The sequence below is a fragment of the Hypomesus transpacificus genome, chromosome 14 (genome assembly GCF_021917145.1).
Source record: "Hypomesus transpacificus isolate Combined female chromosome 14, fHypTra1, whole genome shotgun sequence".
Taxonomy (NCBI): domain Eukaryota; kingdom Metazoa; phylum Chordata; class Actinopteri; order Osmeriformes; family Osmeridae; genus Hypomesus; species Hypomesus transpacificus.
In genome coordinates this window covers 6,783,367-6,802,963 of record NC_061073.1, presented here as the reverse complement: position 1 = coordinate 6,802,963, position 19,597 = coordinate 6,783,367, and the positions used below count along the sequence as shown (strand labels likewise).

General features: G+C 43.9%; 1 protein-coding gene across 3 annotated transcripts in view; it reads right to left on the bottom strand.

The window, feature by feature from the left end:
- roraa (RAR-related orphan receptor A, paralog a) overlaps positions 1 to 19,597 on the bottom strand; it is a 160,715-nt gene that overhangs the window by 50,130 nt on the left and 90,988 nt on the right. For all 3 annotated transcript variants that reach the window (XM_047034161.1, XM_047034163.1, XM_047034164.1), the window contains one exon: positions 10,978 to 11,007. In XM_047034161.1, coding sequence (XP_046890117.1) covers positions 10,978 to 11,007 — 30 coding nt within the window. The remainder of the gene's footprint in view (positions 1 to 10,977; positions 11,008 to 19,597) is intronic.

Here is a 19,597-nt window from a genome sequence, read left to right as displayed (position 1 = left end):
GTAATAAAGGTGGAACACCATGCCAATTCCTTCGACTCTGGATAGTTTGTAATATGAGAAACTCAGTCTAACGGGTCAAACATTTTAGAAACAGAACCACCCTTATTATATTTGATCAATGTCAAGAAATCCACAACCGTCTAACAAAAAATATAAAAAATACTTTGTGAAAAATAGATGAGAGATGTAACCTACAATAAACAGCATTATCCATTTAAACTGTAATCTGAAAAAAATCCAACAAATCAATACAAATTACTTTTTTCAATGAAGCACCCTGTGTCTCTCTCAAATGAAGCTGTCCTTGGAGGGAAAGAGAGAGAGAGAGAGAGAGAGAGAGAGAGAGAGAGAGAGAGAGAGAGAGAGAGAGAGAGAGAGAGAGAGAGAGAGAGAGAGAGAGAGAGAGAGAGAGAGAGAGAGAGAGAGAGAGAGAGAGAGAGAGAGAGAAAGAAAGAGAGAGATAGAAAGGGGTAAGTGTTCTAAGCAAGGGAAGAAAAGGAAAGAAAGAGTGAGATTATAACAGGCATGGCAGGCTGTGTGAGAGGCTTAGCCTGGCTAGGTGGGGAGGTGGAACCCTGTGAATTCTAATGAACTGGCAGGACTCCGATAAACCAGCTCCATCTTCACCACATGAGAAGAGAGGAAAAGAGAGGACAGGAAAAGAGAGGAGAAAAGAAGTAAGGAGATAAAAAGAGATTGGTTGAGAACAGAGGAGAAGAGAGAGCCACACCCCCTCTACGGCAGACCAAACAGAGCAGGTCATTTTGCCTGTGATAATTGTGGCCATAACCAGGCATGAGGGATTGGTAATGGGCCTGCTTATTTTTCATGTGCTGCAGAGGCAACGATGGAGCCTGTCTGAGGGAGAGAGGCATGATTATGTGTTTTTTCTGCCTTTGGTGGGGTGACGATGGTAAGTTGCAATGGCTGCTGAAAAGGGCAGCGGGGGACTTGGCCTTTGAAGGGAAGTTAACGAATGGACTTCATTATTGAGGAACATACCAGGAAGACCTCCTGGAGTGTGTGATATATTACCTACCTCCGCTACACACTCCCCCAATATCACCAATATAGTACAACATCAACTCTGAGGGAGGAGGGCGTTTAAACAAAAATGTTTAACCTTCTGTCAGGAACACTAAAAAAGAAGTACAACCAAACTCAATGTGCCAATGTTCTTTGTATATATTTCCAAAAAATCACAAATATTGAGAAGGGATATTTTGCGCAATAATTACATTTCTTATTTTCTAGCACTGTGAACTACGAGGCTCTGTCTCTGACTTTTATACACCAAAAACCATTTCAATCACCAAAAATGTTTTCCTTAGACAAACACATATTTTAAATTCTGTTTGACATTAAGGTGCTTGAGTTCCCCTGCCCATGAGGCAGTCTAGTTCAACACGGTATACATTACATTCATTTATTAAGGAGAACACTGCTCAAGCATGAAAGTTACTTTCCCTAAGTTCACAGTGCTCAATAAAAACAAGTGACCCACCAAAGGGACTGGCTATTTCCTTAAGATTGAGGTAGATCTTCAGGCTATATGCACCATCCGCGCACCACTTACCCTCCCCCTTCTGCCGTTGCTTGCTGGAGTTTCTGTACGGTGGACAGAGGGACCCTTTTAGTGAGCGTGCACAGAACACTTTTATTCTTGACTTATGAGGATGCCATGGGTGCAGAGGAGTGATTCATCACTAGGTGTGCTCCTCCTGCACCCTCACACATTAGTAATGTGGTCCTTAGAGGAGGAGTCCTGTCATCACTCTGTACCTGGACCCTCGGAACAAGCTAGGTCAACAGGAGGCTGCAACGCCTGCTGGCCCACTTTTAGTCTTTCACAGCACCTTTAAGTTTCCTCTGGGTCCGGGAGAGCTGAGCCTGACGGCATGCTGAGCTGGGCCAGGCTGGCCTATCCACGCAGAGCAGCTGGCTAGCTGTCTCTGACTATACATGTGCTGACACTACATAGGCCGGCCATTCACTGAATGTTAACTCAATACAGTACAATGCAGTACAGCCTGTTATTTTTGGGTATGTTAAGGATAACTGGAAACACACTGGTGAGGGTTCAATTATAAAGTAACCATGGAATATTGGATAATAATTATATTCTGGAATGTCACAAAGAAATTACAGTTTCATTTCCAGAATATATGATGTAAAACATTCAGGTCTGAAATCACAGCAAAAGGAAGTCTGGTTCAAAATGAGAAATAAGACAGTGTATGAGAACTTCCCAGACTTTTCCATCCAAATCAGCCTGGGGGAATTTCATCACAAGGCTTGCTAGTCTTCTGTAATACCAGTGTAACAGATCTGCATGAGTAACAAACACATGATCATCTTTTCTTTCATAGAATACAGAGCCACTTTAAGTCAGCATAAGCTTTTGACCTTAACACTGCAGGTAATGCACATTTAAACACCTACCTCAGTCTTTGTGTTTGTCATTTTACTTGTGAAGATTAGGTGTAAAAAGGCTATTTGAAACCAAAACATAGGATTATGGGATAATGCTACTCTGTGTCTTGTGAGTCGACCTTGATTCTGTAATCCAGCAGAATACTGGGTAACAGCATATCTCCCTTTCTCCTACAGTCAATTCAGTCACTGCACAAAACTCTCTGGGCCTCATTTACTAAAAATGGCGCAATTTACGCTGCGTCTGTTTTTGCGAGTTTGGTAATAGCGCCCGCTATGCTTCCTCATTTTGCGTAGTTTTTATCAAACCTGACACCCATCAGGCAATCAGCGCATACTCCGCCCTCAAGCGTAATTTGCACACCTCTAAAAGAACAATGGGCTTGCATATTTTTACCATGGATCTTGCTACGGGAAAAAGAAAGCGCAAGCTTAAATGTAGTGACATGCATGAAGTAACAGCAAACCTGAACATATTACAGGGCAGAACATTCACATTTACATGTGTTAATTTAGCAGACGCTTTTATCCAAAACGACTTCCAAGAGAGAGCTTTACAAAAGTGCATATAGGTGAATCATCCTAAACAACGAGACAACCAGCCCCAAAACATTGTGAGTAACCAAAACATGAAGCATACGAACATGAAGATCATCCACACCCTCGAAAAAAATTGGCCTATGTCTTCGCCTTGCTCGGATCACTGCTGCCATTGAATAAGGTACGTACATTTGTACACACAGGAAAATGCGCTCCAGGTTAAGACCTGCTTTTAAAAGGCAGATAATTTCCCCCCCAGAATAGAGGCGCACTCTCACTGGCAGTCTTAGTAAATACCGCGGAATACATAATTAGGCACACTTTAAGCCTCCCACCTTTTTTGGTGGAACTCCCACTTTCCCCTCGACCCTCGCACTTTCCCCACGACCCTCCCACTTTCCCCACAACCCTCCCACTTTCCATGACCCTCCCAGAAACGCATATTGAAAGCGCAATTTATGTGGCAGATATTGGTACATTGGATAACAACTTCAACGCAGTAAATGAAATATACATGAAATAAATGTCATATAAAATGTATAAAACATAGAAATAAGAAAAAATACTGTATGGTACAGGAAGCGCCTCTAAAAAAAAAGAAATGTTTATTAATCTAAAAGATAAAACACAACTGTTCGCTGAATTACGCAGGAGCATACCATAATGACCATGGGTTGACAAATGTACTTGATCTTTAAATTGAGCCCGCCTTAAGTAACTCACTGCATTATTAGTGTGGCGGCTACTTAATCAGAGAAATTTCAATTTAGCAACAGGATGCCTTTGCAATTATGCTTTCAGTGGCAAAAAAGTATAACTTGACATCATGACACAGGGGTATATAAAGCCTGCATATATTTCTCTACCTCTGTTTCTGCCCATAGAGACTGAAGGTCCATGTCGCTCTTTCCTTCATCTCTATCTTTAAGTCTGTCTCCATTCAGCCAGCCTTATTTCCCTGTCTCTCCCACTCATTTCCCCCCCCTCTATGGTAGACACAGTGAAGAGAGAATCTGCCTTTGATGTCTGGGATCCTATAATGCTGAGACGTGGAATTCCGCATGCCTGTTATCTGGAGAATCTTAATGATCACGGTCAACTTCACAATAGGTTAACCATATTCCTCTGTTCTCACTCTGCACAGCCACGTAGACACAAATGAATAGCAACAGGAAAAACACAGCAGAGATGTAATGAAACAACACATTCAGTTGGTTGTGATCAACACACACGAGAATGTATAGGATCACCAGCGGATCAACTGCCACTTATTTTTTTATATTGGTGTAAACTGGTATTTCTGTCTGGGTCTTTACCAAACAAGAAATGTTTGGTATTACAGTAGCTATATTCTACATCCAGATACAAACAAATTACTCCAATCACATGTACTATTTCTATATGCTGAAACCAAACTTGTAATTTCATATTACAATGATATACCAATAAAAAATCAAAATAATTCAGTGCTCAAATTGTACATGATAATTGTAGGCTCCATTATTAAAACCAGGACTCATTGCATCTGCATTTTCATAGTTGTGATCATTTCAAATCCCATAACAGAATACTTTAGATAATTGGCTAAATAACTCTACCATAGAAACAGTAAATTAAGTTGTAAAAATTATTTGGTGTGGTGTTCCATGTCTTAGAGACTGCAGCCAGACAGCAGCAGGTCAGTGATATATGCTGGGTAATGTGGGGAGGCTGTGTGTGGGAGAAATGAGGAAGGAGACTGTGTACATCCTTGCTCCTCCAGAAGAAGTTAATAATGGCACAAGGACATTTAATTATGGGTTCCATCTTCAAGCTTCCCCCGTCAGCATCAGTCAGGATCATATCCAGAGGAGTTCTATGACCTCGGCATCTGTCGCTCTCTATGAATCAAACCTTTCATTACATGCTGACACCCTTGTCCTGTGCTGCCTCTGCGTGCACTGCACCATGGGAAAGTGATGAGCCAATGGAAACCTGACGAGTGACAGATAACTTGAGCTTGCGCAAGTCCGACCCACTCTGTGGCAACGTCGGTGTGTGGCCGCCTTGCCCGTCGCCAGCCCTGCCAAGAGCCTGGCCTGGCACACCTCGCCACCTCACCCCCTTTCCCCGCTCCCTCCTTCCCCCCTCACCTGGGGCAGCAGGCAGTCGGCAGGAGAGAAATCGTCTACAGCAGATGGGACCACTTCCGTTAGCCGGTGCATCCGAGCATTGTGTCCTTGTCACATGTCACTTACTCTTGTTTTTCTGGTCTGACAACACTTCAAGACAGGGTCTTTCAATGCTGGGCACGACACAAAAGGGCAGGGTGAAGGAAAGCTGACGAGGCCTCTCCTCGCTTCAGCTCAGGCACTCTGAAAGAGCCAGGACCAGAGAAGAACCAGATTAAGAGCCCACAAAGAGAACCCCTTTGCCCCACAAAAAGGTGCCGCTCACCCCCACAGCTCCCCATGCCACTTTCTTCCTTTCACACACACTGGAAGCCCAGTAGGTGATAAAAAAAAAACCTTCTCCATTCTGAGAAACTTATGCAAAGAAAGTGCAGTCAGAAAAGGCCATTTGCAATTTGACAAAATGGCAGACATAATGCTTTTACTGAAAAATGAAGACCTGTCATATTGTTTGGCATAGAAAAAAATACAGTGGGAAGAAAAAATTTAGAAAAATCACGCTGGCCTGGTTTACGACAAATAGATAGCTCTATTGATTTTCTTTTTACAGAGACTGTCCATCTCTCACTCTTGTGATTATACTGACCTATTTCAGACAAAAAGAAAGTCTATTATGGATTAAACCAATGTGTCCACAAAGAAAGTATAATCTTTCACAGAAAAAAAAAATACACTTCATATAAACATAACCTATTGTAAAGGCAGAAAAACAAAGCATGCCAATTTTAGCATTCTGTGTTGTTCAGGGAGGTGACAGATCTAGTTTTATACTGTGAAACACATAACATAACAATCAGCTTCTGTTAGTACAGTAGGGACACTGCTCCTGCCTTTATTTAAGAGACATGACATTTTACATTAAGGTTAACTATCATGGGTAACTGTCTCGCAATAGTAAAACATAGGGGGGGGGGGGGGGGGGGGGGCTTTCCAGGGGTAAGTGGATGATTACATTGATCTTGTTTGGTAACACAAACTTCAACTGTACCTGTACAACATCCACCTTACCTTACCCCTTACACCCTTCTACTATTCTGCTATAGTGTGTCATCTTACACTTTTATATCAACCAACAGTATACTGCTAACACTTAAAATACCAGACAGCCATTCCTATGTAACTACAATTTTTTTATTAGTAGTTCTACTTAGTAACATGGTAATGAAAGTGACTTTACTGTTGCTGTTAAGTCTTCACCAAATATTTATATTTACATTTACATGTATTCATTTAGCAGACGCTTTTATCCAAAGCGACTTCCAAGAGAGAGCTTTACAAAAGTGCATATAGGTCAATCATCCTAAACAACAAGACAACCAGCCCCAAAACATTGCGAGTAACCAAAACATGAAGCATACGAACATGAAGAACATCCAGACCCTCGAAAAAATTGGCCTATGTCTTCGCCTTGCTCGGATCACTGCTGCCATTGAATGAGGTTTTTACATGAGTGCATGTAAAAAATATGTATACGTCCTTCATATAGTTAAGACTGAACAAGATAGCCTTTTTTATTTTTGTCTGTTTCTTTTTCAGTATGGTGTCCAGAGAGCCACAGAGCTCTTTTTCCCTTTTTTCGGACTCAACCTTTACACCAGCCTTTTAAAACAAAATGTGTGTATTTTATGTTGTGTTATATACTGTGTACATACAGTGGTCATTTGATTCATATGATGTGTGTGTGTGTGTGTAGATTGCATGTGTTTTTGTTAACATTCACAGGTGAGGGTTTATGTGTTTGTGTCTGTTTATGTGTGTATATGTGCATGAATGCGAGTGTGTGAAGCGTGTGTGTGTGTATGTGTGTGAATACCGTGTTTAACCAGACTATCTCTCTCTCTCTGTTTAGCCCAGGGATCCCGGCTGGCTGATCTTCATTATCAGCCCTAGCTAAACAGCATTCTGGATGCACTTCTCACATGAGTGCAAGTAACAAATCCCTACAGAGCTGATTCAAGGCAACAATGTGATGAAACACCTTCAAACAAACCGATATACTGGAACACTGAGCTATGCAGAGACAATTAACTCTGCCCCAAGCTATTCTACAGGAGTATGCCTGTTGCCAAGCAAAATTTGAAAGATTTGCAGGGTACAGTATGATTAAGGTCCATGAATCTCATATTTGATTAACAGTAAATACTTTAAACACTGGATACCAATATAAACAATATAATTTTAGTTGAAAAATGAATAATTCAGCAGGTGAAGCTGATTTACAAAAAACCTGAGCCTTTATCTACAATATTGCCATCAAAATGTATCATTCTGAAAACACACTATAGATAATTGAGAGACACAATATTAAATAATGTTAGGGTATTCGCTATATTTACAAATTTAAACATAAAAATAACACAAAAGTATTTGGTATTTGCCACATAACAGCACTAGAAAACGCAACATGTTTATAATATTCTATGTTAAAATATATACAAGTGCACGGCATGTGCTGTATGAAGTCAACATTTTATCTACATGTTTGTCCTGGTGTCTAAAGCGGTGGCTGACAGAAACATCAACAGTGTTGGTCTCTGAGAAGAGGCACTCTATACCCAGGACAGGTAAACAAAGACACAGGGACAAGCCCATGTTTCTTAATCAGCACAGGCTGGCTGTCCACACAATAGAGATCCACAGAGGAACAGAGTGGGCTTGTATACCGGGTGTTTATGAGATGGAGCTGAAGAGCGGGGTGTTGTCTGTTCTCCTCTCTTTCTCCTCGCTCTACTGGAGCTGGATCCGTGTTACTGCCTCCCTCTGGCCATTCTGGAACCCGACAGAACACAGAAGCGTTCCTCTGCACTTTCTCCTAAATCTACCTATTTTTATAATGTTGTTTTTCATGTTGTTTTTCAATATGTCAATGTACAGTATATATAAAGACATTTTCTTTTGTTGTTTTCGCAAAAAGAGACAAGTACTGTGTGACTGGATTTACATAAAACAACAAGCCAGTGGATAACAGTATCCAGCTAAACACAACACATTGTGCAGCTGCAGGACTGAAAAAGAGTTGAGAATGAGAGGATTAACCAGATGGAAACACAAAATCTTGATTCTCAGTAGTAGACTGCATCATGGCTGGCCAGTTTGTGTTTTGGAAAGTGTTTTTTTTTTCTTCCTGTTTGTGTGTGAGCGTGTGTGAGAGTGCTCTCTGGTTGCAGTCTGCTATCAGAGCTGAGAGATACGGGCACTCCTGTCTGCAGATGACAGATTAGAGGTGAGACATGTAATCTCTGTGTAATCAGTAGGTGCATCTGCTCCATGCATCTACACCATCTCTCTCAACAGGTCTGCACAGAAACACATCCCACAGACCCTGCTAGAGAACTTTGTTTAGGGTAGCTGATATCAAATATTTCACAATTACACTAACACTACACACTGATAGGTATTTCTATAAAAATAAAAAAACATTTTACCTTCAATGGTGACATACAGTAGAGTAGCCCTCGACAAAACCATTCTTTTTCAATCTGTACAAGGTGCAAACTACTTACAATTTAAAATTCTCATGAAATCAAGCCTAATTCACCCTTTAAGACACTTTAGTGTAGCCGTCTGCCAGGTAGTATCCCTAAATAAACATAAGGACTATAAAACTGTCAGGGAAAATGTAAAAGATAACCATACTTGATCCCATGCTGAGAATTACAGCTTTGTGGTAAGAGTTATATGGTCTGTTAGAGTTGGCCCACCCTAATGGTAGAGAAAGTGTGACTCCGATCTCTTCTCATTCCCCCGTCACTGCATGACTGACTGGGGGCCGTGACAGTAGCCAGCACAAAGAACGAAGTATCCATTATCATCTGGAAACCTTCACCTCCTTAAAGCTGGGTACTTAACTCAGGAGAGGAGAGCTTGGGGAGGAGGAGAGTTGGGGAGATGAGAGGAGGGGCTGCCAGGGAACAGCTGCCTCTGTAATGTATATTGATGAACAGGCTCTTCCAGGGGTTTGATCGCTCAGACAGGGCACTGGGAGAGTGAGAGATACGTGTCTCTGTGGCCTCTGTAGCCGGGCCTGGGCTGGGGGGATATCCCTTACATTTCCCCTACCCACTCCTCCCTGCCCCTGACTGGGATCAGCCTCTTCCATACCACAGGACCTCCAGGAAAGACATGGAGGGAAAGCACATCTAGTTTGGCGACGTGTTGACACAATCAGGGTGGACCTGCAGACCATTGATAGAGCCAGAGCCAGTGAGCTTACATGTAGGGTGGAGCCATCAACCTCATTAAGACCCCACCAGCCCCTGAATAACCCTTTCTGAACCCCAATAATCACTTACAACCTCCCTTCACAGTATCCCTGACCAGTAAATGGCAATAGAAAAGTCTCTGTGACCACACACATCCTTAGGCATAGGGAACTATGTCTTCCTGTCTACACGACACATCAATCAGCTACTTGTTAAAGAGGTTTACTTTGATTTCCTGACACAGATGAGATGTGAATATTTCTCATTGAAATGAGATGGTGCGGCCGAGCCGCTGCCCAGGGCTTTGAACCCAGACTCCTAAACCATGCTCTTTGATTCCAGCCCCCTTCCAGTGTGGAGGTAGTTAGCTCTGTACTAATTAAGATAGCAGTGGGGTGCTGGATAGAGGGTCAAAGGGGGGCTCTGTTCCACCTTCAAGAGAGGGAAAGATATCAAACACGCACTTCAAATAGACACTCCAGCCCCCTGGACAGGCAAATAGCTTTGCGAAATCATCCACCTGACCTCTGTGTGTTCGTTCTGAGACACTCAGGTAGGGCTGTCTGGAGCAGTTGACGGGATCTTGCGGCCTGCTGTCTGAATCTAGGAACGATGTGTTGGAGAGGATCATCCTCCCAGCCAGGAGGAAATGAGGGGAGCAGCTCCAGGGCTGCTACAGAAAAGCCCTCTGGCCTTCCCTCTCCACCGGCTTCATCATCATGATCAGAGAAAAACAATAGCCTTCAGGGCTGGCCTAGTCTCTAATGTTCTCTCTCTCTCTCTCTCTCTCTCTCTCTCTCTCTCTCTCTCTCTCTCTCTCTCTCTCTCTCTCTCTCTCTCTCTCTCTCTCTCTCTCTCTGTCTGTCTGTCCGTCTCTCTCTCTCTTTCTCTATCTCTGTCTTACACACACGCGCGCACACACGTGGACAAACACATAAACACACAGGTATTGCTGTCTTCTGTTAAGCGGCTCACATGTGCACCACGCTGGGTCTGCCTCTGTACATGTTGCATGTGCCCAGTAGGCTATCTGTGTTGGGAGTACACAGTTTACCCACCCTCTAAAGGTTACAAACAAACCACATCCGCTTTTTTCTGTAGAAAGCTTTGCCTGGAACAAAGAGGAGCTTCAGGACCCTACCTGCTGTACCAGAGTGTGATGTCGGCAGTCAGGAGACAGACTGTAATTTCCAATTTCCTTTTAAGGGTTATTATCATCTTCTCCACAGCATAAATCTCAGGGATAATAAAAAATTGCAATAAAGCAGAAAGGTTGTCATGAGGATAACTGAAAGTAAATGGCGGTGTGCTATTGCAGGTTTGTTTACTCATGGTAATGGTATTCACAGTTCAGTTCCTGCTGTTGTTTGAAAGTGAAGGGGTTACAGTACTGTCGTAAAAATATTTTTACCCCTGTGTAAGGTGTTGCAAAGTGTGATTCAGAATTCAATTATTTGTGTTTTGTATAAATAGACCATGGAATTTGTAAACAATCCAACCAAATAAACTGTCAGTCGTACAGTTTCTGTCCAGTAAAATTGTTATACTGTAGTGCTGATCATCTGCTTGTTTTTGAGCCCTCTCAAACATCAATTGAATAAATATAAATGTATTAAAATATTGGTACTCACAGGTGTGTGTCTTCTTTGTTACTGAGATACCTGCAACGAAAGAGAAACAACACACTCAGATTATGAATAATATATAACGGGAGTCAGATGGCTGAGCAGTGAGGGAGTCGGGCTAGTAATCAGAAGGTTGCCGGATCGATTCCCCACCGTGCCAAATGCATGGTGTGTCCTTGGGCAAGGCACTTCACCCTACTTGCCTCGGGGGGAATGTCCATGTACTTACTGTATGTCGCTCTGGATAAGAGTGTCTGGTAAATGAATAATGTTTAATTGCAACGATGATGATGAAGATCCTGCAACACTAACTATTACATTCTCCAGATCAACAAGGCTGAAACTTCACTCACTGCTTAATTTTGAATCCTGAAATCTACCAACACAGACAGCCTGTCAGACTGAGACCTCAAATATTGCTGAATATTCACAATAAACAAACACGTGTAATACCCTAACATATGAACTCACAGCAACGAGGAAGTGGGCGTATGACTATGCCCCCCGCCCCCCACACCCCTCTACCCTTTTCCCTACGGGTGTCAACTCATTTGACTCTGCCTCCACCCCCCACCCCGTCTGCGAGGCTGCTCTAATGCCCCGAGAGGCCGGCACACGCGGGCCAGCGCACACCCAGCCCTGGTCCCCAGTGGGCCCCTGCATGCTCATGCTTTGCAGGGCGAGAGCACACTAATAGATCCCTATTGTCATGCGGAAGTAATGGCAAATATTTCTACGGCTTGCATTTGAAACTCAGGGGGGATGGCGAGCAGACATGATTCAATAATTCTCAGCTGAAAAAAAAAGAGAAAGCATCTGCCCCAGATATAACGATGTTTCAGACACGTTTAGAGAAGGGGGGAAACAAGTCAAAGAGCAACGAGGGGGAAAACAACTTGAGCCCTCAGCCGTCTGTACATAGACACACATCTGATATCAACTCCATTGAGCAGAAAGAGGGAAAACAGTCACCTAGGGGCCTGGGCTCTGTGATCTTACTCTATCATTGTTCCACTGCTCAACTGTGACAATATGCAAAGAGAAAAACACTAACACAGCAATCCTGCTTCAATTCCAGAAGTCAATCAACAGTGAAGTGAATTTTGGCCTCTTGGCCCATTACTGAGCGTTGGTGTCAAGGTATTGGAGGAGGCATCATTACTGTGAGGTGCATTTGTTTTGATGATTGGAGCACTGCTATCTCCATCTGAGGATGTCTGTTTCCTTGGAAATTGTAGAAGAGGTAGAATATAAGTAGTAGAATAGTGTCAGGAGTTTGGGAAAAACAGGGAGCTTTCTCCTGGCTTAGCCACAGATCTTTCTAACACCATTACAGATACATCAAGCAGACACCGAAGGAGTGTTAAATCGCAATCAGTTCATGTTAGATTTAGAATCTTGAAAACGACTAGAACCTTTTCACAGTAGACACTAAACACAATTCCATACACTGAATGCATGGAAATAGTTATATGTTAATAGCACCCACATACAATTTTACTATATGGGTGGCACTGTATCTGTTTGCAAACAAAACTCAAAATGTATATCAACCTTTTGTTTATATACATGCAGTCAAACTGAGCATACTACTGAAAGACAAACATGCCAAAGCAGCAGTAAAACTATACGTCTGTTTAAGATACAGGATGTAAGCAACATGAGACAGAGGTAGACCACATAGACCACAACAACAACAAGCTTGAGCTTTTTACATTCTACTGAATAATTATGTTCAGTGTACCTTTATTGGCCGTGTCTCAAACCTGTTTCTGATTCTCTAACATGCTTCCTCCCACTGTCATGTCAAGACATGAAAACAAATCTGTACACAATGTGCTTGGACATGGAAGAGGAAATCATTACTGTTCAAAGACTCAGGTTTACTCAAAGAGATGGCCTGTTGCTAGGCAGAGAGAGGGGGGGGACAGATATCCCACTTCCTCCTCTATTTGTCATCTAGGGCCATCTGATTGGAGGTGGCAAGGGGAAAGGGCAAAGGAGCCAATGGTTGAGTCAGGCAGTGGGCAGGAGGGGCTTGGCTCAGGGTTCTGACATTGGAGATGGCTGCCAGGATACGTCCAGCCCACTGGATAGCAGGTTCAGAGGTCAATCTGAAGGTTAGACTCTCCTTTACTGACAAACGATCTGGCACTGGCAACCCTGCCATTTGAATGAACAGTCCTCTTCGTAAAATCTCAGATACGACTGTACAATTTACATTGTATCGGTGCCTACTCCGTGCAGATACTGTGCCTGTGAGTGACTAGAATCTTCCCTCATTTCACTATAGCCGAATAGCTCATTTGCTGCAATTGAACGAGAGACAACTGTCATCTGTTAGACAAAGATCTCTCAGAAGTTAACCAGCCCTGGTAAACACACAGGGCGCATGCTCCTTCAGTCTATTTTCATGAGAATTTCAGCCTGGTGAGGGAGAGAGAAACGGTGTGCAGACTGCTGGAGGTTAACCTCCACCACATCTATCTGCAGGGGGGCACACTTCCTGTAAACATGCCACTTAGACGGGGTGGGGAGGGGCCGCCAGGCGGAGCAGCGGCCCAGCAGCTTGCCGCCGCGCTGCTGAGATGCGGGCGCCGTGGCAGGTGTCTCAAAGTGACAGTGCCTGTAATGAAGTCTGAGTCGTGCAGCAGGCCGTACGTCATAATTCCCGCTTCCTTAAAGCCTGACAGGGAATGATTATCATGGATGGTTATTGTCACCCTCCCCTCCCTGGGAGACGAGCCATGCTCTGGGGTTGTTGCACCGTGACATTCAAAGTTACAGTCTCCTTCATATAATGGAGCTGTCCTCTCAGCGCGCTAATGGGAGCGATCCATTTAACCTGTGCCAGAAACACACAGACGAGGAAGTTCCTAATGCAAGGCCTCTCCCGTGGGGACGTCACTCTCTCCCCCTGGCTGCTCCCTTCCTGCTGGTTGATTCATTGACTGGCGCTCCTCACTTCTCCTCATTCACTGCTCAGTCTGGGGAGACAGGGAGGCCCACTTCCTCCTGGCTCGCTCGCCACATCAATGCTCCACACCAGACGCACTCAAGGACATGGCCATCACAGTGAGAGGGGGGCCAGTCAGGGGCAGCAAGGTTCTTTAGTCCTCGCGGCCCATAGGCAGAGTCCACTCTAGCCCACTATAGTCCTACCTATCCTAATCACAGGGACAGTATTGTCCCTGGGAAAGTATAACAAAAACTCCTGGAGAGAAAAAGAAGACACATTTTTGATCATGGGATGTGACACAGAGAGCGCCAACATCAACACACTCACACCAGCACACACACCACATGCTTGAGTGTCCATGAGGAAGTGACAAGATGTGTGAAGGGTGCGCTTTATATGTAAGCTACACAGGTTGGATTGAAAAAAAGGTATTCTAACACAATAACAATGTACACAACCTGCAACATGAAGAGAATAAGGCAGCTCCGTGTTTTAACTTTGGGAAGGCCGAGTTCTATACACAAAGTCATTTCAACAATCCTCCCTTCTGTAGTGACATACTTAGCCTTATTATACCAGTATAAACTCTAAATGTGAAAACGTAATGATTAAAAAGCATAATGATTCTAATCTGCTGTCCTCCTAATATACTAAAACACTTAATCCATAGAGAGGCCAACTCTCTGGGGAGGCTCAAGAGAAGAATGACTTATCTGTCTCCAGGCACTGTTATTTCTGGTCATTTCTAATTGGTTTTAACTAAAAGCAACTACTCAGAGGTTCAACAGGTTACTCCAATGCATCGCTATGGAATTATCTGCAAATAGAAGATTTACATCCAAATTAGATTTAGAGGACATTGCAACTGTCTTTCAAAAAACGAGAAGAAACCGAGTGAGCATAAACATCAAAGTAAAAACACACTCACAGGCTTGGTCATCTCAATCAGGGAGACATATAGAGCTATCATAGGGATCCAGTATTGATAACAGCTCGCGTTGACCAAGAAGTGTCTGTCTTTCACCCGCCCAGCCCTCTCTCCCTACATGTGTTCCCAGTCTGCTGCACATCCTCTCCCATGGTGTGGTTCTGCTTTGCTGGGCGGTCTCCAGGTGAGTCGTCAGCGCTGTTTGGTGGCTCGTGAATTATACATGGCAGCAGAGGACTAGATGTGGCCCAGGAGGGCCGGGGGAACAGCAGGCATGGCTGGGAGGCAGACTGAAGACTCTGACGGAATTTTAATTGTACCGCAGGGAACAGGACGATAAGCGCTATTGTTATTGGTGAGCGGCTGCCGCACAGGTTCACCCAGCTGAGTGCTTAAACAAATGGCGGGGCTCGTTGCAAAAATAGTCCCGTTGTGGCGTGCTGTACGGAACAGTACTGTACGCGGAGACTTCTAGACCCTGCACCCTCTGATCTAAGGCTGACACCAGGAAGAAGGCTCATATCAATTATTTCATATTTAAATTGACAATCATTCTCTCTGAGATAAAGAGCTGAATGTTCTGTGAGCTGACTGAAAATCTAGCCTAATGTTGTTCTGCAATGCTCTCAAAGGACCAATGGAGGAGAGCTTAGTAGCAGTGGAGCGAGATTGGGAAACAATTAAAAATTAACAACTTCCTTTCGCTTTTCATTCAGAAAAACACTAGTTGGGCAGTCAGTGTTCAGAGGCTGTTTGGAGCTATGGAGTTGAAGAAGACAAACGACAGGCTCTCGGCTGCTCTGAAGTAGCTGGCTCTGATTCTGGCTGTGCTGTACTGTAATTCTCTCCTGAACAGGGCTCCCCAGGGGAGGGTGAATACAGAGAGGCCCTGAGCGCTGGTCAAAGTGAGGCCAGGGGCACAGTCAGGCCTCTGTGCACTGAGGGAGCAGGCAGTTCCCAGCCAGTGGTAATCTCTCTGTAATCCAGCTTCAACCACACATGAAACCCAATCGCCTCTCAATCCTCCCAATAAATAAAGCCCAGCACCTTCCAGAAGACCACCCTGACTGACAGTGCTGCTATGCACTAGAAGATCACCAGTCTGTAGTGGTCATGTCCAGGGCGTGTTCAGGTACCACGGGCTTATATGAAACACACACTGAATACATTTTCAGTTTATTGTACATATATATTGAATTTGCAATGCCTAATTCAAACAAACTGTACTATTTGCGCATGTGTTACTTTTGACATGGGCTTGTAACGACTCTTTACAAAATATAAACACTGCTTACGTTTGCAGTACTGTCAATGCCTGATGTACCTGGTGTTTTTTCTTTGTGGTATGCTATTGTGCATGAGCAGTACTGAGGAGAGAGTTGTCACACAGTAGACAGTTCCTGCAGGAAACCACAAGAGCAGCGTGCATGTTGTTGACACAGCGACACTTCTTCTACCCAAGAGCTCACACAGATACTGACCCGTCTGAATCTATCTCGTTATGAATCTCATGGCTGGCTTTTTCAGCCCTCGTGTTCTATTGCAGCATCTTACCTCATGATGGTCTTCACCTGAACAGATGATGTGATAACTTCCAGCGGATGTGGGGCTAAATGACCTGTGACAGTGTGCTAGCAGTATGTCAATACGGTACTGTGGAGCTCACAAGATAACTTGTAGGCTGCAGACATCTACTGTAGGAAAGTGAAAACAATGAGTGCCTCTAAAGACCAGAGGTCAGGCTACTAATGCAAGCTCTCTCAGGTACCTTGGAAAATGAACAGACTATATTCAAATCCCTTTCATGACTATCTATTTTGTTCATGTTAATACTATGCTGGAGACGTGTCTAATGAACTAGACTCCATTGGGACGCCTGTGTATGCAAACAGACGAGGCCCAAAAACTGTGGACTCATGGCTGCTGATAAGGACTTGGCTCTAATTACTCAGATGGGAGCAAGTTGCGGCCCCATTAGATCGGGTCTTAGCCCTTGCCAATAAGGCAAACTGGCCCTATGAAGCCTACCATGTAATGAAACTTTCTCAGAGATGAATTACATGTCTGTCAATCCTCTAATTAATATCAGGGACTTAGACTTAGACTGATGCTCAGAACAGGGAACCAGGAGACCTAGAGAAGAATTGAGGGGCTTGTGACCTCCGGAAGAGTGAAGACAGGAAGAGAGAGAGAGGCAAGCCAGCTCCTTGCTACAGCAAATCACTGTAGTCATGGCTTGCATGTATTTTTCATGTATTTCATAATGAAAACCTGCGCATTCTGTAAGCCCTCCATGCAGCACAAGGATCAAAGGTACCACTATTAGTGTAGAGTTCATCAGAGGAGCCACTCTTCCATTTCCAGGCAACAGCGCCATGCTTAAAACCCAAACACCCTGTAATTACAGACATGTGTGATAGGGGGACAGGCAGGGAGCTGGACTATGATTAATATAACACAGATCAGAGTATCCTCCCTCTGTTTTTCAAAGCTAACACAAGAGAGGACTTTACACATGAGTATAAGCCATCCGTGGCAGATAAAGAGGCCGATGAAAGACTGAATCCATATTTCCCACATCCACACTGAACAGGGCAGGTGCCTGGATGCCTGCTGCCTTCTCCCATATAAATGTAATCAGAGGACAACACAGAGGATAGCACCTCACAAAGCCCAGCTTTGTGAGAAGCAAGGAAGCGTACCTCCTTCTCATGGTTTAATCAACAGAATGGCCTGTGTTTAGTTATTTGTTTTGTCCCACTGACTCTTAAGTAACCGGAGCCCACAGGGCATTCCATCTGAAGCCTGTGAGACATTCTTTCCATGGAGGTGCAGCTGACAGAGGAACAGAGGAATCCAGTTTCCCCGGTCCAGGCCACTGGTATTATCAACGAGACAAACCATGGCTAGTTAGTAGGGTACTCTGCAGCAAGTCATCATCCCTTATTTTCGTCTCCACAAAACAAGTCAAAACATGTACAAATTAGGAGATCAACCGCACAAACAACGTATACTTATTACCAAAATTGCATATATTAAGGGGTCATTTGTCTGCCATTGCTGTGTAATAGCATGTCAAGCAAATCCTGACTGCTTATGAAAGATATGCTATAATTATCCCCATCATATGGTCCATTCATATTACAGTGGTTAAGTTGTTTGTGTTCACTAAATTAAAGAGGCCCAGGCAGGAGCCAGGAGAATTGTCACACCCAGACCACTGCTTTCCTCTCAGCTGACGGGGTCAGCAGTAGTTCAGTCTATTGTCCTCCACTGAGGTCTGGACGAGGTAACAGGAAGGGCTGCTGCTTTATTAAGTAGGATGACAATCCTGATAAACACAGTTTGGTTTCCTCAGCTGGCAGCAGAGTGTGGAGGACGGGCAATAAAGCTGAGCCAAAGCCAGGCAGGTTGCTGAGGCCAGGAAGGAGCCAGGCCATTAGCACTCTTTATTGTCTGTCTGCACAAGCCAACCACTTCACACCAGCTCACATCCATCTGACTTGTGATTGATCAAATCAACATCACTGTTGATGGCTGGGCTCAGGACTGCTGTTTGACCTTTCAACCTTCCCAGTGGTGTCTAACAAGTCTTCCTGGACTGCGGGCCAGTGAAATTCCAGTACCACTGTTGTGATGAAATGATGTACAGTAGGATGTATTAAGATAAGGACTGGGTGACAGACCGGCACTAAAATAAAAAGCAATCATTCTCATTTCCTATACCTTTAAAGTTACTTTTTTATATAGATGCTCTTATCCAAACTCAAGGCAACATACAAAAGAGCATATAGTAAGTTCAGCATATCATCAAGGTTAGAAATGTGTTTCTGAGTTTCTGAGAAATTAGTTCGAACAGTATTACAGTGGTTGATGGCAGGAACAGTCTGTTACAAGACACAGTGGAACAACAGCATCATCTCTCAAAACATCACAAAAAGGTAATTTGTATAGATGCAGTGCAGACACCAAAAGAGTAATGCATACATTATGTGCTGTGTGTAGTGCCCTTCATCCTCCATATGCATAAACTAACTACAGGCACAAACACACACACACAAACAAAGACACTCACACATTCGGTCAATCACCAATACACATATTCACTCAATTACTAACTTCCTCACTCCTTTACTCAGTAAAGCACTCAAAGCAATGCCAAAGGCATAAAGGGTTGGGGGTCTAGGGTTAAACCTGTGCCAGGTCAGTAGCATTAGGTATACCTTCTCTCCACCATATATAAAAGTAGTAGCCATGACGGGCAGTAATAATTAATGGTGAAGTCTATAAGCATTCCATTAGGTGCAAGCAGCTGTCATAAACATCTTAATTAATTTACAAAGCAAGCAACTAGGGAATTATGGCGACGTAAAAATCTGCTTCCCTCTGCCGCTCCATAGCACTGGAACAGATCGGGCTTTTAAATTTTTAAACATGCCTTTCATGTTCTCTAGAGCACGAAAAAGCCTTTGAACAGTCAGCTTGTTAGGAGATGCACCTAGCAATCCAGCCAGTACCTCTGGGTTGTCCGAACCACACAGTGAAGGGAGGCTGGCCTTCGCTCTGCTGCTCCTGCTGCTTCTCATGGCTCTTCATCTTTCTGTCTATCTGCTCACCTCCATCATGTCTGTAGCTGTCTGTGGTGCTGGTTGCCGTATCCTTGCATCTTCCTCTCTGCCTTCTCATCCTCCTTTTTTCTCTGCCTCTCTCTCCCTTTGTCTTTCTCTTTACCTTTCTCG